At 43.2% G+C, this 17,679-nt stretch overlaps 1 protein-coding gene across 6 annotated transcripts in view; it reads right to left on the bottom strand.

Annotated features, from left to right (window-relative positions):
• LOC149208927 (uncharacterized) overlaps window positions 1-17,679 on the bottom strand; it is a 331,042-nt gene that overhangs the window by 168,739 nt on the left and 144,624 nt on the right. For all 6 annotated transcript variants that reach the window (XR_016252811.1, XR_016252809.1, XR_016252810.1 and 3 more), the window contains exon 5: window positions 7,291-7,382. Coding sequence is in view for 2 of the 6 variants with exons in the window: in XM_089396214.1 (XP_089252340.1) it covers window positions 7,291-7,382 (92 nt within the window). In the remaining 4 variants the exon portion in view is untranslated. The remainder of the gene's footprint in view (window positions 1-7,290; window positions 7,383-17,679) is intronic.

Below are 17,679 nucleotides of genomic sequence, written 5' to 3' on the forward strand. Positions count from 1 at the left end.
TGCATGTCATGACTCCTCCTCCATCACTGCATCTGCACAAAACATTGCAGATCTCCTATTGAAATCAATCAAAGATGTTGGTCCGAATAATGTGGTTCAAGTGATCACAGATAATGCAGCAAATTGTAGGCAGCAGGAAAAATTATTGAGCGTACTCATCCACACATCTTTTGGTCTGGGTGCCTGGTTCACACATTAAACCTTTTGATGCATGATATTGTGAAACACAAAGATTGTGGGTGGATTGCTAAGGTTTACAGGAAAGGGAAGCAGCTCATTAAATTCATCACAGGGCATACAAGGGTAAACTACTTCTATGGCACTTACTCCAAGTTGCAATTGCTTAAAATTGCAAAGACAAGATTTGCTAGTTATTACTCACCTTTAGGTGGCTAGTGAGGGTGAGACAAGCTTTAACTAATCTGGTGTGTGCTGAAACATGGGATGAAATTAACACTGACACAGATGGTGCTAATGCAGTCAAGGACACTGTTCTTGACAGTTACTTTTGGTCACAGGTTAAATATGTTTTGCAATTCACCAAACCAATTTATTACATGATCAAGTTTGCAGATTCAGATCGACAGTGATTGGGGAGGTGTATGAGCAAATGGATAGCATGTTGGGCAGATTAAAGACATTGTTGAGCCTAGAGATACCACCTTGTACAATTATATTCGTGTAGAGGTGCAAAACCGATGGGAAATGCTAAATATTCCATTGCATGCATTAGCATATGTTTTGACACCTAAATACTATCATCCATCATGGCTTTCAACACCAGCACCTGGGGGGGGGAAGCAGGAGAAAACCACACCAAGATAAAGAGGTTCACGAAAAATATATGGCTGCATTGAGTAAATTAATCCCTGATGAGGAGGACGCTGCATTGGTACGGAGACAGGTGAGCAACTATACGCTCAACACTGGTCCATTTGGGAGCATGCATGCAATTAAAGATCGAGAGACTTTTTCTGCTCTTGAGTGGTGGAACATGCATGGAGGGGGTACTCCACTTGTACAGAGTTTGGCATTGCGGGTGCTATCACAGGTGGTAAACACTTCTTCTGCAGAGAGGTGTTGGAGCTCTTATTCTTTCATCCACAGTGTTAAAAGGAACAGGTTGAGTTTAGACCGGGCAGAGAGCTTGGTTTATGTTCATTACAACTTGCGATTGTTGTCCCATTACTGTGAAGATGCAAAGTCTAATAAAGACTTGTTGATTTGGGACAAGAATCCAGAGGAGCCCAATTTGGAGGATGGAGTGTTGCGACTAGAGCAATTAGAGGATGCTCTTATCCAGGTATGTCCATTGTGGTATGAATTTTCCAATTTTCCCTTATAAAGCATTTCTCTAATTCATGTTTTTAATTTTTTTGTTAACTAGTGTTTTTTTTTTGCATGAATTTTTTGAGCGATTCTAGGATGATGATGACCGTGTTGATATGCCACCACCCCCACCCCCATCTGGTCCCTTGGTTCCTAGGTTCCATGGTTCAACACCAACAGCAGGGGGTTCTTCTTCATCAGTTTCAGTGCCACGACTTACACAGGCACCATCTTCTTCATTGCCACCACGTGGAGGCCCGCCACCACGTTCTATTCGTGGTGGAAGGAGGAGAGATTAGTAGATATATTCACAATCTACTACTTTTTGTCATAGATTACTCATTAGACTTGTAGACTTGTGAATTTGAATTTTGAACCTTTTTGGCTTGGCGGTGACCAAGTGACATATTTTGTAAACATTATTATTTGAATTTTGGACATGACAAATGTTGACAGTTGCTCACTTGCTAGATAAATCATAATATGCTCTATGTTTTATGTTTTATAATATGCTTAAATGTTTTATGTTTTATAATATGCTTAAAAATTTGATGTATGTTTGTAATAGCTAGAATATAGATGATTGTTGTACATACTAGTAACTACAATGGAATCATGGATGCCATATCTATCTTGATTTATGCAAAAATATGCATGTTTTCATGTCTTCTACAATTAATTTGGTATTTGGGATGTTTGTTTTGAGTATAAATGCAAAAAAAATATAAAAATATATATATATATAGCAGACGCTTCCGCGGACGCTTCGCTTCCTAGATTTTTGGAAAATGACGCTTCCGCGCTCCCGCTTCCGCTTCCGCTTCGCTCCCGCTTCGTGCAACATTGCTCAGGACAGATCAGTGGTAGGTTCGAGATGGATCTACAAGAATAAATAAGCTGCACAAAGTAGTGTGGAAAAATACAAAGCCAAGTTTGTGGCTAAGGGGTATGCTCAGAAGGAAGGAATAGACTACGAAGATACCTTCGCCCCAGTAGCCAGGTATACATCTATTAGAACCGTGATATCTCTTGCAACACAGATGGGATGGGAGATTCATCAAATGGATGTCAAAATGGAATTCTTGAACGGGGTGATAGAAGAAGTATACATTGAACAGCCAGAAGGCTTTGAGACACATGAGAAGAAGTCTCATGTATGCAGATTGAAGATAGCCTTGTATGGGCTCAAACAGGCACCTAGAGCATGGTATGGTTGAATTGATGGCTACTTGCAGAAGATGGGTTTCGTCAAGAGTGATGCAAATCCTAATCTCTACTATCTGGTTGTAGAGAATGATCCTCTAGTCCTAGTATTATATGTGGATGATCTCTTCCTGACATGATCATCCAGGCTCATCGAGGACTGCAAGAAGAATTTAGCCACAGAGTTTGACATGAAGGATTTGGGACAGATGCATTATTCTTGGAGTTGGAAGTTTGGCAGCAGAAGGATAAAATCTTCCTTGGACAAGGGGATATGCTATAGAAATCCTGAAGAGATTCAGGCTGTAGGACTATAGGTCGATGGCTACTCCAATGATCACCAACTGGAAGAAAATTGATGCATCAGAAGACAAAGTTGTTGATCCCACCTTATGCAAGCAGGTCATACAGACCTTGATGTATCTGGTCAATACCAGACCAAACATTTGTTATGTTGTTAACACCCTCACTCAGTTCATGGTGGAACCAAAGAGGGCTCATTGGGTAGCAGCCAAACATGTTCTTAGATATATACAGGGAACAGTCGATTATGGACCCTTGTACACCAGAAGTAGTGATATCAGATTGAGTGGGTTTACAAATGCAGATTGGGCTGGAAGTTCAGTAGATCGGAAAAGTACCTATGGGTACTGTTTCAACATTGGATCGAGGATAACCTCCTGGTGCAGTAGGAAACAAAAATCCGTAGCTCTGAGCTCAGCTGAAACTGAATATATGGCTGCTAGCACAACTTCGTGCGAAGCCATATGGCTTAGAAAATTGCTTGTGAACCTATTTAGGAGAAGGATGGAAGCAACCAGGATCATGTGTGATAATCAGAGTTGCATCAAGCTCTCTGAGAATAAAGTATTTCATGATCGATCAAAGCACATTGATATTCGGTGTCACTTTGTCAGAGACTGTGTCCAACAAGTTGTTGTACAATTGAGCTACACCCCTACAGGAGAACAGGTGGCAGACATCCTTACCAAGGCTCTTGGAAGAACAAAGTTTTCTTATTTCAGGGAGAAGATAGGGATGTTAAAGAACCCATTTCAGTAGCAGAAACGGATATATGTCAGGTGTTGCAGTGCAGCAATTAGCAGTGCTATGGGCAGCATGATGCAGCATTTGAGAGGGAGTTGCAGTGCAGAGGCAGTGTTGGGAGGAAGGACTAGCAGCAGCACGGATGCAGAGTGCGCTGCAGTACAGATGTAGCAGTGGCAGTGGTGAAAGCCATAGGCAATAGTATTAGAGGCAGCAGTGCAGAGGATGTTAGGCAGCAGACCAAGCATCAGCAAAGGCACTGGTGTCGGATGATCAGTGTAATGCTCAGTGGTGGATCATTACTAGAGCACTTTCCTCGCTAAGAGGGAGTGATGATTTCGGGTAGCATCGGATGTGCTCTAGCCATGAAAATTGGTGGAGAGGCTAAAGCACATGAGATATCAAAGACCTAGAAATCGTTTTGCAAAATTCCATCCGGATGAGGAGTTATTAAAATAATTAGTATTTTTAATGAGTTCCTAAGTCTAAAGTATGGAAAATAAAAATATTAATGGGTATTAATAAAGATAAGGATGAGAAGCTTCTAAGAGACGAAGATCAAGTCTATTTTAATCTTAGCAGTTGATTAGGGACTTAATCTCGGTCGTTGATTCATCAACAGGAAAAGTATAAGAGGAGACTTAAGGGTCAGTTGGAGATACACCAAGGGAGAACAGTCAATTCGATTTCTAGAGTGGGGTTTGCTGAGAAATTCGAACTAGAAGTCTGGATTGCAGGGAAAGGCACCAAGTACATAACAGAGAGGCATGGATAGTGTTGGAGGACCAGTGCAAAAATTAGAGAGGCAGACGCAGAGGCAACTGGATTACGCAGTCACTGGAGGGCCTGCATGGGTGATGCAGAGGGGCCAAGTGCTGACGCAGTGAGGCAGATTGTTGATGCAGAGGCTAGCTGTACTGACGTTGAGCCTAGGGGAAGCGCCAAAGGTTTTATGGTATTATTGTCTTGTGGTTATCTCTGTTGGGTGAGCCAGTTTGGCACCCTAGTTGTACTCAAGAAAAGTTGATTAATAAAATCCTCCTCTACTACATCGTTTTTCCCGCACTGGGTTTTTTCGGGGACAATTGTCCAAAAATCACTGTGTTGATGTGTTTGATTCTTGTGCATGTAATTCTTTCTGTATAATGGTGTGATATCTGCAGTAGAATTTATTTTAATATTTACTGAAGGGATTTCGTAAATAACTTATTGGAAAATAAGTAGGTAAAATAAATCAGTTGCTGCAATAATAGAATTTTCACAGAATTCTAGGCCGGAAATAGCAAAATGTCTCCTGAAAACCCAAGCCTTAAACTCTGACCAGAAGACTCCAATTTTTTCGCTGAAGTAACCTCAATAAATTCACTGACAGTATGAAGTGTTTTGGGTCTGCTCACCCAAAAGTTTTGGCCTAGATTTCTCCTTAAGATAGGGACTGAACTTGGCTCAAACACAACCACAAATCTCGGCATGGAAGAGGCTGGTCCCCAACGAAAATTTCGGCTACAAACTCGAGCTAAATCCTACAACAAACTCGGTTGAACTACTGGAGCGAAAAACCTGGAAACTCATGCCACAAATCTCTATTAGAAGTTTGAGCTGATAATCTCTTGTTGATTTGGGGTAGCATCGGATGTGCTCTAGCCACGAAAATTGGTGGAGAGGCTGAAGCACATGAAGTCCCCGAGACCCAGAAATGGTTTGGGCAGAATCTAACCGGTTTGGGAGATATTAAAATAATTAATATTTTTAATGGACTTCCTAAGTTTAAACTTAGGAAAAATAAAATATTAATGTGAATTAATATAAAACTGAGTTAGAATGGTCCAAAAGTCATGGATCAAGCCAGATCTAATCTTAGCCGTTGATTAGGGACTTAATCTCGATCGTTGAATTATCAACGAGAAAAGTATAAGAAGAGGCTTGAGGATCACTTGGAGAATACACCGAGTTGATCAAGAATTCCATTTTCTGGGGCAGGGCTTGCTGAGGAAATCGAAGGAGTGATCTGAGTTGCAGCTGAAGGGCAGTGAATACAGTAGCAAAGAGGCAGAGAGGGTACCGAGAGAATCAACACAGAAGCTGGGAGAGGGTTGACGCAGAGGCAGCCAGAGGCCACGCAGAGGCAGCCAAGAGTTGTGCAGTGCCAGAAAGAGCCAGCGTGGGAGACGCAGAGGCTCCAGAGGCTGACGCAAAGCTAGTTGGGCTGACGCAGACCCTAGAGGCTCACGCTGGGAGATTTCGTGGGGCAGATTGGGGCTAATATTTGTCTCCAACTGAGAGGTACTACTGCTGAGGGCATTCCCTAATGGGTGAGCCATTTCTGGCACCCAGATTGTATTCTGAAATTGCTTTATAATAAAACCTTTAGATAGTTGCACCGTTTTTCCCGCATTGGGTTTTTCCGGGGACATTATTCTAAAAATAACAGTGTCACTTGTGTGCTTGTTTGTCCTTCAGTTGATGATCTGTATGTGTTGAGACTGTACTTGTATTTATTTTCAGTATTTACATGGTAAATAACTTGTTAATTAACAGAACAAGTAGGAAGAAATAAATCAGAAAGTACAAGAAGGATTTCTAACAGTTAGACTTAGAAATTCCAACATCTCTCTAGAAGTTCAAACCCACCACCCAAAACTAAACAATTTCTGCTCGCTTTAAGTTTCTCTCCTCTCCTCAATAGCTTCTCATGAGAATGAATGAGAGAACTTTCTCCTTTTCCCTCTTTTATCTCTCCAAAGTGAGGAGAACCCTAACCCTTAGATCTAATGGTTGAGATTAAATCTCAGCTCATTAGATCAAGGGTGGAGATCATTCCCTCTCTTGACCCCCTCCCTCATGTGGTCCCCCTCATTTAGCCTCCTAGTACTTTTTAATGTTTTAGTACCATGGTCACTTTTTCTCTCATAAAGTCACTTTTGAAATATAAAAGTCACTTTAATAATATAAAGTGTACTTAGTACTTTTCACATAAAGTGACTTTTAAAACACATGTGACTTTAATAACTTAAAGTACATAGTACAAGTCTCATAAAAAGTACTTTAGCTCCTTGATATTAGTAAACTCATAATATCACTTAGACAAAAGGGTATTAATGTGTCTCCCTAAGCCAAAAGGATAAATACCTAGGAAACATCTCCTTGGTACCTTTATTTTCAACATGGTCTCGGGTACATTGCTTCCACAATCAATTTTATTTTCAACTTCTTGGACTCCGGGCCTACTGGACTTAAGGCAACAGTCTGAAATATACACAAAAAGAACAATTTATTTTGCAGCTTTTGATTGTTTTACTTGCATATCTGCATCTTTAATGTTACAAACTTTAATAAAGTGAAGTGACTTAGGTTAACAAAGGAATATTTCATAAACATGTTTAGGATATGAGAACTCTTCTCACAAGAATCATAATGGTGTATCTCATTGCACTATCTCTTTTCTCTTAGCAAAGTATTATGTGTTATGTATGGTTTTAAACTTTTATTACTAATTGAAACAATTAAAAAATGATCGAAATTCACAAACATTAAAAAAGGGCCCACTTACGAGGTGAGAAAAAATCAATATGTAAACTATTGCTCCCAAAGAAGGCAAACTATTATTCCAAATATATATTGAATGAAATATTATACCAAATAAATAAATTGCTTAAAACCGTGACATGACAGAATATAAACATATACAAACACAGTGAGAGATGTGCAAACCTGTGAAACTTGCCCAGCAAGATGAGACAGCATTCCTTTCAAGCTTGGCAGATTAGGTCGCCATCCAGGAATGTTTGAAGTCTTTGCGCCATCTATTCATATATATATATATATAAACAGCATAAATATAATTTTTAAATTGGAAAAGCTAAATTTATCTAATCTCCAGTAGACATAATTAGCAATATAAATCAGTTCATCTGTTTCAAGAAATGAAATAACGCAGGACCACAGAGAATTGTGGCATCACTTCTACTATTTCAATCTAGAATTTAATACGCAATAAGAACCTATCTTCAAAACAACAATGAAAACTGCTTTCTTCCATGTAATGAAATGTGACATTAGCTAACAGGGAATTATGATTTTCAAATCATCTAGCTAAAATTCATTATATAATTGACTTGGTGCAAAGTGGCATTCTTTGGCTTAGTATTGAAACTGAACATAGAAAATATGTTGAAATTTACAAGGTTGACAAGAGAATCAGTGGAACCAAATATCACCCAAATTCTGAAATAGCCTCCTCACAAGCCTGCTAGAGATATAGGTCTAATGCATTTTACCCACCAAAAGTGGGTAACACAAGAAATTTGTTCTCCTCGCTTGACAGCCAGCCAGCGAGCAGCCCTATGATAGTCAACACATACCATTTATGCCAGAGATATCCACCCATTGCTCTAGTCAAAGCTCCCTCCCATCTAGCAAGCTTCTTGGAAGAAGGTGGGTCATCTCTTGGCAGGTACTCTAACCATTCTTACAATCATGTGCTTTCTGTTGATTTTTGGGTAGCATCGGATGTGCTCTAGCTCTGAAATTTTGTGGAGGGGCTAGAACACATGAGATCTCCAAGACCCAGATATTGTTGATTTGGTGTAGCATCAAATGTACTCTAGAACTCAAATTTTGCAGGGAGGCTTGGGCACATGTATTCCAAAGAACCTATAAAGCGTGTTGAGAAATTCCACTCATAAACGATTTTATTAAAACAATTAATATTTTTTAATGGGACCCTAAGTCTAAACTTAGGAAATTAAAAATATTAATGGGTATTAATGTAATTGTGGGTATAACTTCTAGAAGAAGACAATGATCAAGCTAAAATGATCTTAGTCATTGATTAGTTTTTAATCTGGGCCGTTGAATGTCAGCGAGAAGATTATTTAAGAAAGCTTGAGGGTCATTTGGAAAACACACTGAGAGATCAAGAGATCGAATTTCTGAAGTGAGAAGTTCTCAGGAGGAAATTCTGATCGAGGAGATTTCTTGCAGTTGAGGGGCAGGGATAGTTGGGTTGGAGTATCTTCTCCAGAGCCCAAGATACGCAGCAGAGAGAGGCAGAGAGACACCAGAGGGGTTGACGCTGAGCCAGAAGGGCCCACGTAGAGCTTGACACTAAGCCAGAAGGGCTCACGCAGAGGCAACTTAGTCATTCACACAGAAGTCCGAGTTTTGCAAAGGAGCTGACATTTCTGAGCCGGGAGGGTTGGAAACTGCTCCAGAAGGCAAGACGTTTCCCAGTTTAGCTGACGCAGAGCCTCAAAGAGCTCCACGCAGGCCCACGCAGTGACTGCGCAGGGGCAGCGTAGTTGTAGCCAGGGACAGTTGATTCAACTGCCGAAACAGTCGGGATTTGCCAGGTAGAGTGTGGTAATCTCACAATTCTTCTCTGCCAGTTGTATTTCTCTCTAACTGAATTGTCGGAAGGGCATCCAGAGTCGTATTCAAAAATTACTGCTTAATAATATAAAACCCTTAGAGTTGTTGCACCGGTTTCCCTGCATTGGGTTTTTCCGGGGACATTTGTCCAAAAATAACGACGTCAATTGTGTTGTATTTCTTTCTTGCTCAGTCTCTTGTTTCCGCATAATATTCAATTAAGTGAAGGTTGCAGTGTATGTATTACGATATTTTCCGTAGGAAACTGCAAGTAATTTGTTTAAAGGAATTTAAGAAATAGGAGTAATATCATCAGTTGCTGCATAGGGATTCCGGTTGAGGAATTTTCACATGGTATCAGAGCTGCGGGTGGAACAAGAAGAGCAGTGCCAGAGAACCCAGCGTTGACAAATCAACAGCCGAGATTAAGTCCCTAATCAACGGCTAATATTAGATCTGGCTTGATCCATGACTTTTGGACCATTCTAACACAGTTTTATATTAATACACATTAATATTTTAAATTCCCAAGTTTAGACTTAGGGACTCCATTCAAAATATTAATTATTTTAATATCTCCCAACCTGTTTAAAATCTGCCCAAACCCTTTCTAGGTATTGGAGATCTCATGTGCCTAAGCCTCTCCACAAATTTTCGTGGCTAGAGCACATCCGATGCTACCCCAAATCAACATATGAGAGGTTCCAACACTTCGAAAGGGGAAGGAGGTGAAGGTGAGTTCCAAGTTGAAAGGGATCAGTCCCAACTCGACTAGGAACACACAACACAAAGGACATGCACAGCTTCCGGTGGAGCAGTCCACTCGGATGCGACAGTCACATCATACAAGGTAAGATAACACGTACAACACTCACGAATCAGTCTGAGACGAGTGTGACGGTTGTTATAGCAAGGTTCAAGTGAAAGGTCTGTCTGATGTCCGACAGAGCAATCGACACAGATGGTGACAGCATTAACAACATATGCAACACATTAACAACAAGATTCATATAATTGCATGTGAATCAGTTCATACACAAGTACGTAAGTTAAACAACACATATCATTAAAGCAACTGGAGCAGTCCAACTACAATAACAACATATGCATGAAAATGTGTTGGCTCTTATTATATAAAGAAGTGTAAGTCACAATCATACAATACATCCATGTAAACCTGCTAGCCCCAACAGTGGAACGTTACAGCCACATCCACCTGCTCCTCCAAAGAGATGTACTAGCTCCATGCAGTGGAGAAGCCAAGGCGCGTTACAATACTGTCCAAGCCTTCTTCAAAATAGTCTTAGTAGAAGTTTGGCTGACCAAAAGCCTATACAATGAGTTATGAGGGACTATTTATAGCAAAGGGTGGGGTGACCCTTGACATTCCCCTTTGTGACCATTCAACTACCCTCATGACTCTTCACCTACTCTATGACTGTTACATCCACTCTTGACACTTGACTTACACTTAACATGACTCAACATTACAATGCACATGTACCCATGTGAACAATGGCTTAGACAAGCCAAACTATACATCATTCGGACTTATACAACCCTAGAAGTCCAACTACTCGACATCCTCATGCTAATCAACAGTGATATATTGATGCCAAGATTGGTAGTCCTTGAAAGTGTCCGTGTGTTCTACTGTGACATCCGTCTGAAACCTTAACCTTGCCTCCATAGCATCTCGGTACATTGCTCGAGCTCCTCTATCCAACTCGTCTGTGAGCATGCGCATCATTGTCTTTAGTGTGGCCGGACCAGCAACGTACTTGCGCATGATGTCTACACTGATAGGCAAGTCTGGGCTGGTGGCGGTGCGCATCAACTCGTCGAAGTACGAGTCAAGCTCCTGTTGGACCTGCTTCTTGGTCTTCGCCTGGGTGAGAGTCCCAAGTGATGGGATCGCATGAGTGTGCACTATAACCTCCGTGCTTTTGAAAACTCGTACATGGGAAGCTTGTATGCTAGTGATGAGTTGCGGTAGGTCTTCATAGTTCCGGATCTGACTCCGGATACGTGCTTGCAGCTCGACCACATTGGCCTTCATCATCTTCGACAAGTGAAGCGGGGCTCCCTTGTACTTCATCGTCCACACTCGCATGTTATAACCAGCAGTATGTATGTTCTTCAAGATGCGTACTCTTCTTGCACATCGTTGCTGCCATCTTTGGAAATGAACAACTGCTTGATGCACGATACCAAACATGGAGTACAATGCTCCCATAACTGTGTCCAAGGACAATACTTCATCTAGTATTGCCTTTTTTAGTTCAGCTCGGGCGGACATTGTCACCAAGTCTCCTCCCTGCTTGGCCACCTGTAGTTCCTTCGCCATTCGCTCATTCTCAGCTATGAGAAAACGAACACTGAGCTAGTGGCTTCAGCATACACTCTAGTTGCATCGGCCAACGCAACTGGATGCTTGTGCACATCAGCCACAATCACTTACTCTTCAAATTGCGCAAGGGATGTTTGGTCCTCCGAAGTCGGTACTCTCTGAGATTGCACAACTCTGTGATGAGATTCATCAAAGGAGATGTTGTGCATCTCTACTTCTGATTGACCACCAAGGATCTCAGTACCTCCTTGGTCATTCAAGACTTGCTCATCGTCTGGATGCATTGAAGCAGGTGAGTCGACCTCTCTTTGGTGAGGCATGAGGTCAGTGTCCTGTTCCAACTCCTGTTGCTCCATGTTTGCATCCAACTGTTCAAGAGCCTGTTCTATCTCATGAGCAAAGTCTTGCCCCTGCAAGGGTTCACCATGTTCGCCTGATGCCAGTTGTTCAGAAGAATCAACTACTTGTATGGGCACTGCTTCGTCTGTTTGCACGTGATGGCCCCCTGCTAAATCTGTTGCTGTTGCGCTTCCTTCTCCTGTTGGCGCAGCTCTTGTTCTTTCCGGAGTTGCTCCCTCAGCTCATGCAACTCCTTCTCTGCTTCTTCCATTCTCTTCTTATCTCTCTGCCTTCGCGCGATTCGCTTGTTGTGTTGCTGCCTCTTCTGTTGAATAGCCATAGTTGCTTGTTCTACAAGTGGATCTTCTCGAAACTTGCAGCTTTGCTCCTCCTCCATGCGGTCAACAATCTTTCTCTTCCCTTTGTCGCGCATAGGTATGCTTGGCTTTGTTACCTTTGTTGTTGCTGCTACTACTGTTGGTGCTCTCTGTGGTGCTACTTCATGCTACTTTGCTAACCACTCTATGGCGAAGCCGACCTGTTCATTGGGTCTGGAGGAATTGTAACAGTATCTCCATGAGTCCTCTTTGGCCCAATGAAATGCCCCATGGATCCAATTGAACTGAACTCTCATGCAGTGATCCTTCACAATGCAATGTGGGTCATACAGGTTGAAGCTTCGGAGGTCGAACGGGTACTTCTTCATCTGTTCAGCTTCGACATCTGCTTGCTTGATGCTCCAGATCTCGTATAACCCAATCTGCAACGGAAGAGTGGGCCAAGGTGCCTTCTTCTTCCGCTGCAGCCTAGTTGTCAATCCTGCTGAGATATGATACGCTACTTCCTGCATGATAAGCACGTCCAAAGCAAACTTTGGCAGAACATGCGAAGGCTTCTCCGCACTAAACACTCGGATGAACGTGTTGGTCGGTGAGGCATACCAATCTGCAATGCCTAACAATGCCTTCATCGCTTCTTCTGACATGTAGGGTGGATCCTATTCGAATATCAACCTGTACACTGGGGTGACAAGATGGTCGGACAGTCGTATGATCACTCCTCTAAAGCTGCACTCGGACAATAACTTGAAATACGTGCTCACAACAGTCTTTGTCGGTGACCATGCCCACTCTAAGCCCGAGAACTCATGTCGGGCACAGACTGCATCTAGAATGTAGGCGGACATGTAAATCTCTGCATGCATGCCTTCGGGTGACTGTCGAGCCTTCGTGACTTGCTCCTTCAGCTGATGAGCCAGTATGTCAGACCAGTTGCATGGTCTTCCTTCTCTAGCCAGTTGGACCAGCGCGACCACCCAACTTTGAGGGAAGGTCTCAGTGCTCGCTTAGCAACTCAGTTGACATGCGAATACGACCATTTATTGGTATGCCTTCCTCAATATCTTCGTCTTATAGATCTGATTGGGGGTCATCCTGAAACAAGCTAGCTCCTTTACCCAATCCTTCAGAATGTGTCTAGAGTGGCCTCTACTGTTGGAAAGCTTAACGAGGGAGTCATGACAAGCATGGGCTCAATCATCTAATACATCTCATCGTAATCATGTGCCCAGAAGGTTGCAAGCTTCATCCCACTGACACTGCTCAATGTCATCATCTCGGCGTCAGTGTGAGAGACGATCCAGTGAATCATGTCCGCGCATGAGAACATGGGGTACCTACATGCAATCTGGTACAAGTCGGACTTATGAATGTTCACATACACCTGACGGTCTTCAAAGTCTTCCCCAAAAGTACCTGCGAATGTTTCATTCACCTCTTGCCACTTCACTTTGATGTCCTTGTCTAGATACAGCTTCGTATCTTCATAGATCGACAAACCAGAGGACATCTACTCAGCTGTTGCTCCAGCTGCCATACTATCAGTGCCCTGAGGTCCTGTTCTCTTGGAAGCCATTGAGACAGATGAACACCTGAAAGATTTAGAAACAAGCAGCATGCATGGCAAGAAATATGTCAGTGAAAACAAGGCAAATCCGGGGAAGGACGCAGCACATACTTGGAAAACTAATGAGCAATATTGCGCAAATTTCACTAGGAGGTTGAGTGACTGGCTTCCAGAACTGCACAAAAGGCAATCTAGACTGTCTGGGAGGCTGGACTGGCTACTGGATCTGCGAAATGCGCAATACAGTTGGGCAGTTGGTTGTTGGGATTGTGCAATGCGCAATCCCAGACGGGACGAACTGCTGGCCCAGGGAAAGATTTGTGCAATTTCCTGGGTTCAAGCAGCCATTGTCCTCCAAGAATGTGCAAAACGGACTAGGAGGCTAGTGCTAGGCCAGAATGCGCAAATCTGGAGAGGAAGGTGAGCCTTCCTTCCCCAGATTGCGCAATGCAGCCTTGGTGAAGGCAGAGACCGGGCCAAGGTTAGCCCGACTCATCGACGGGCAACTGAAAGCAAGTCGATGAAATGCATGGCAACACTAAGTGATAGCAGAAGTGATAAACAGTGCATGCAAAACATCAATGGAACATTCAGCAAGCAGATCAACATGCATGTGGGTGAGGTTGTTTGCCTGTTGGGCGAACGTCCGTGCAAAATAGTTTTATACATGTGACAGTAGTGAGATAGCGATGAAAACTGAAACAGAGCTAGGACAAGCTAGAATACATGTAAACGACAGCAGGCATTCAAAGAAATCAAGCAAACAGCACTCACACAAGCGAATACACAAAAAGTGACAGAAATGTTGAAAAAGACAAGTTGAGGCCACTTACCCGCGAATAGCTAATAAGCCGGATGTGTCGAAAAGTCCTGGATGTGTTGTGGGATGTCAAAGCTCTAATATCGGTGTGAATGAATGAGCTCTGATGCGTCGAATAAATAAGTTTGGTCTCATGACGCGCATGCCACAAATCTAGGAAAAAACGACACTTGGAGGGAAACTTCTAAAACAACTTTGCATGTAACCCCCGGCTGCTAAAAATAGCTCCCTGATTAATGGGATGCCTTTTGCATGTTGTCTCTTGCTATTCCGGGAAGATCAAGTCATGCATGCATGCAAGTCAAGTATTCTCAGTCCCGGGTGGAACTGGTCAACCGGACTGGGTTCATGCATGTCAGTGCTCAACTGCTCGGGAAAAATGCGCATTCTTGACTGTGGGTTGGGCTGACTGCCCAAGGGGATTGCGCAATTTCTGGGCTAAATAGCGAACCGCTGCCCAGATTTGCGCAAATCTTGGGCAGAACAGCTTGCTGCTGGGAAGAATTGCGCAAATCCCGCTGGGAGGGTTGGCTAGCAGGGTTGCACAATCCTGGAGCCCAGTAGGATGTCAGAGAGGATTGCGCAATTCTTGGAGGGAAGGCTGGTTGCCCTCCAAGAATGCGCAAATTTCAAGGGGAAGCTATTCAGCCTGCAGCTAGACCAAGTCCGGGTAAGCAGACTGTGAGGGGAATGGATCGACTGTGATCGACAAATTGCCCTTGTGCGAGGAAAACACTGAAGCTTGAGTACTTGACAAAGCAAGACAAAGTACTGTGTAAGGTTGGTAGGGAGGCTCAAAAACAGGCTAAGGCAAAATTTTGGAGGGTGGTTGTAGCCGCTACAACAGTATCGAAGAGGGCACACTGGGGAGCAGCCAAGCATGTTCTCATATATATACGAGGAACAGTCGAGCATGGATTAATATGCACTCAAGGCAATGATATCAGACTAAGTGGGTTCACTGACACAGATTGGGTTGGAAGTTCAATAGATTGGCAAAATACCACTGGGTATTGTTTCAACATTGGATCAGGAATGACCTCCTGGTGTAGTAGGAAACAGAAGTCGGTAGCTCTGAGCTCAGCTGAAGTTGAATATATGGCAGCTAGCACAACATCATGTGAAGCCATATGGCTTAGCAAGTTGCTTGTGAATCTATTCAGGAGAAGGATGGAAGCAACCAACATTTTGTGTGATAATCAAAGTTGCATCAAGCTCTCTGAGAATCCAGTTTTTCATGATCGGTCGAAGCACATTGACATCAGGTGTCACTTTATTAGATACTGTGTCCAGAGAGGTGCAGTACAATTACAGTACACTCCGACGAGAGAACTGGTGGCAGACATTCTCACCAAGGCTCTAGGAAGAACAAAGTTTGTTTATTTCAGGGAGAAGATGGGGATGATTGAGAATCCATTTCAGTAGTAGAAAAGGATAGTGCAGTGCTTAAGAGCGAGTTGCAGTACAGATACAGCAATGACAACAGTAGTGTCATGGATAGCAGTACAAAATGCAGCAGCGCAGTGGATGAAGGGCAGCAAGCTAAGCATCAGCAGTTCAGAGGACCAATGTCGTGGATCAGTGTAATACTTTTTGAATTTTCTAAGTCTATCTGTTAGAAAATTAATCTGTATTATGTTGGTTTATTTCTACTTGTAAATTCTGAACAAGTTATTTAAAACATTTAAATACCGAAATAAGCACAATACAGTCACAACATCTACAGATCATCAGCTCAAATAAAACAAAAACACAAGTGACACTGTTATTTTTAGACAAATATCCCTAGAAAAACCCAATGCGGGAAAACCGATGCAGCTATTCTGAGGGTATATTATTATGCAGTACTTCCTTGAGTACAACTGGGTGCCTAAACGGCTCACCCTACAGAGAAAAATACACGACAACAATACCTCTATATTCGGAAATGGGTATTCATAAAACCTGTCCCACGAAACCCTCTCAGGCGACTCTGAAGCTCAACGCTGGCCCTTCTGGCCTCTGCGTCAGCCTCCTGCTGACCTGCATCAACCCCAAAACCCTCTGAGGCACTGCGCAGCCTATGGGACCCTTTGCGTCACTCCTGTAGCCTCTGCGTGGATGACGCAGTCCCTCTGGCCTCTGCGATATCTCTGTTGGGCTCTGTGTGGCCTGAACTGGCTGTTGCTCTCGCTCTCTCTACTTCTGCGTTGGTCTCTCAGTACTGTCTCTGCCTCTTTGTCCAGCACTCACCGCCCCTCGCTGCTAATCACTAATTCAATTTTGCTTAAAAACCCCGCTCTAGCAAAATGAATGACTGATCACTCTGGTGTGTTCTCCAACTGACCCTCAAGCCTCTTCTTATACTTTTCTCGTTGGTCCTTCAACAACCGAGATTAAATCTCTAATCAATAGCTAAAGATTAGATTTGGCTTGATCCATGACTTTGGAACCTTCTAACCCAATTTTATATTAATACCCATTAATATTTTATTTTTCTTAAGTTTAGACTTAGGAACTCCATTAAAAATATTAATTATTTTGATGTCTCCCAAACCGGGTACAATCTGTCCAAACCATTTCTAGGTCTTGGAAATCTCATGTGCTTTAGCCTCTCCACCAATTTTCATGGCTAGAGCACATCTGATGCTACCCCAAATCAACACTCCCTCTTAGTGAGGACCGTGCTCTAGTAATACTCCTCACTGGGTATCACACTGATTATCTGACATTAGTCCTTGTGCTGATGCTAGGCCTCCCCGCCCAACATCCTTTGCACTGCTACATCCTATACTGTTGCCCATGGCCCTGCCACTGCCACTGATGCATCCATACGACAACTCCCTTTGCATCCGTCTTGTTGCTGGTCCATCCTCCCAACATTGCATCTGCACTGCATCCCCTCTCATCATACTGCATTGTGCTACTGCACTGCAACTCAGTTACTGAGAAGTAAGTAATTGATCCACCCAACTTCTGACATCCCTGTCAGGCTAGAAACACTCCCGATGCTGAAGCCCTATCTGCTGCTAACAAGTGCTCCCTCTACTGACCTTTGCGCTGCTGCAACAACTCCCTGCATCTCGCACTATTGCACACCTCTCTGTGCCATCCTGCATTGGCGCAACACTCCCGTGCCTCTCGCACTGTTGCAGCCTGCTAGCCTCGCGCTGTTTGAGGCCTCTTGCACTATAGCACTCTCTGTCGCTTCATCCGCATCTGTTTCTATCGACATCCGCCAGTCCTACTCCTCTTCGGGGCTCCCGTAGCAAGGTAGAATCCAGGAGGTTGGGTACCTCAAGGATCCTACCCCTCATCGCCTATATTCCTCCTGACT

The sequence above is a fragment of the Pinus tabuliformis genome, chromosome 1_2 (assembly GCF_031772625.1).
Source record: "Pinus tabuliformis cultivar Carrire ecotype Pingquan chromosome 1_2, CPIR1, whole genome shotgun sequence".
Classification (NCBI taxonomy): domain Eukaryota; kingdom Viridiplantae; phylum Streptophyta; class Pinopsida; order Pinales; family Pinaceae; genus Pinus; species Pinus tabuliformis.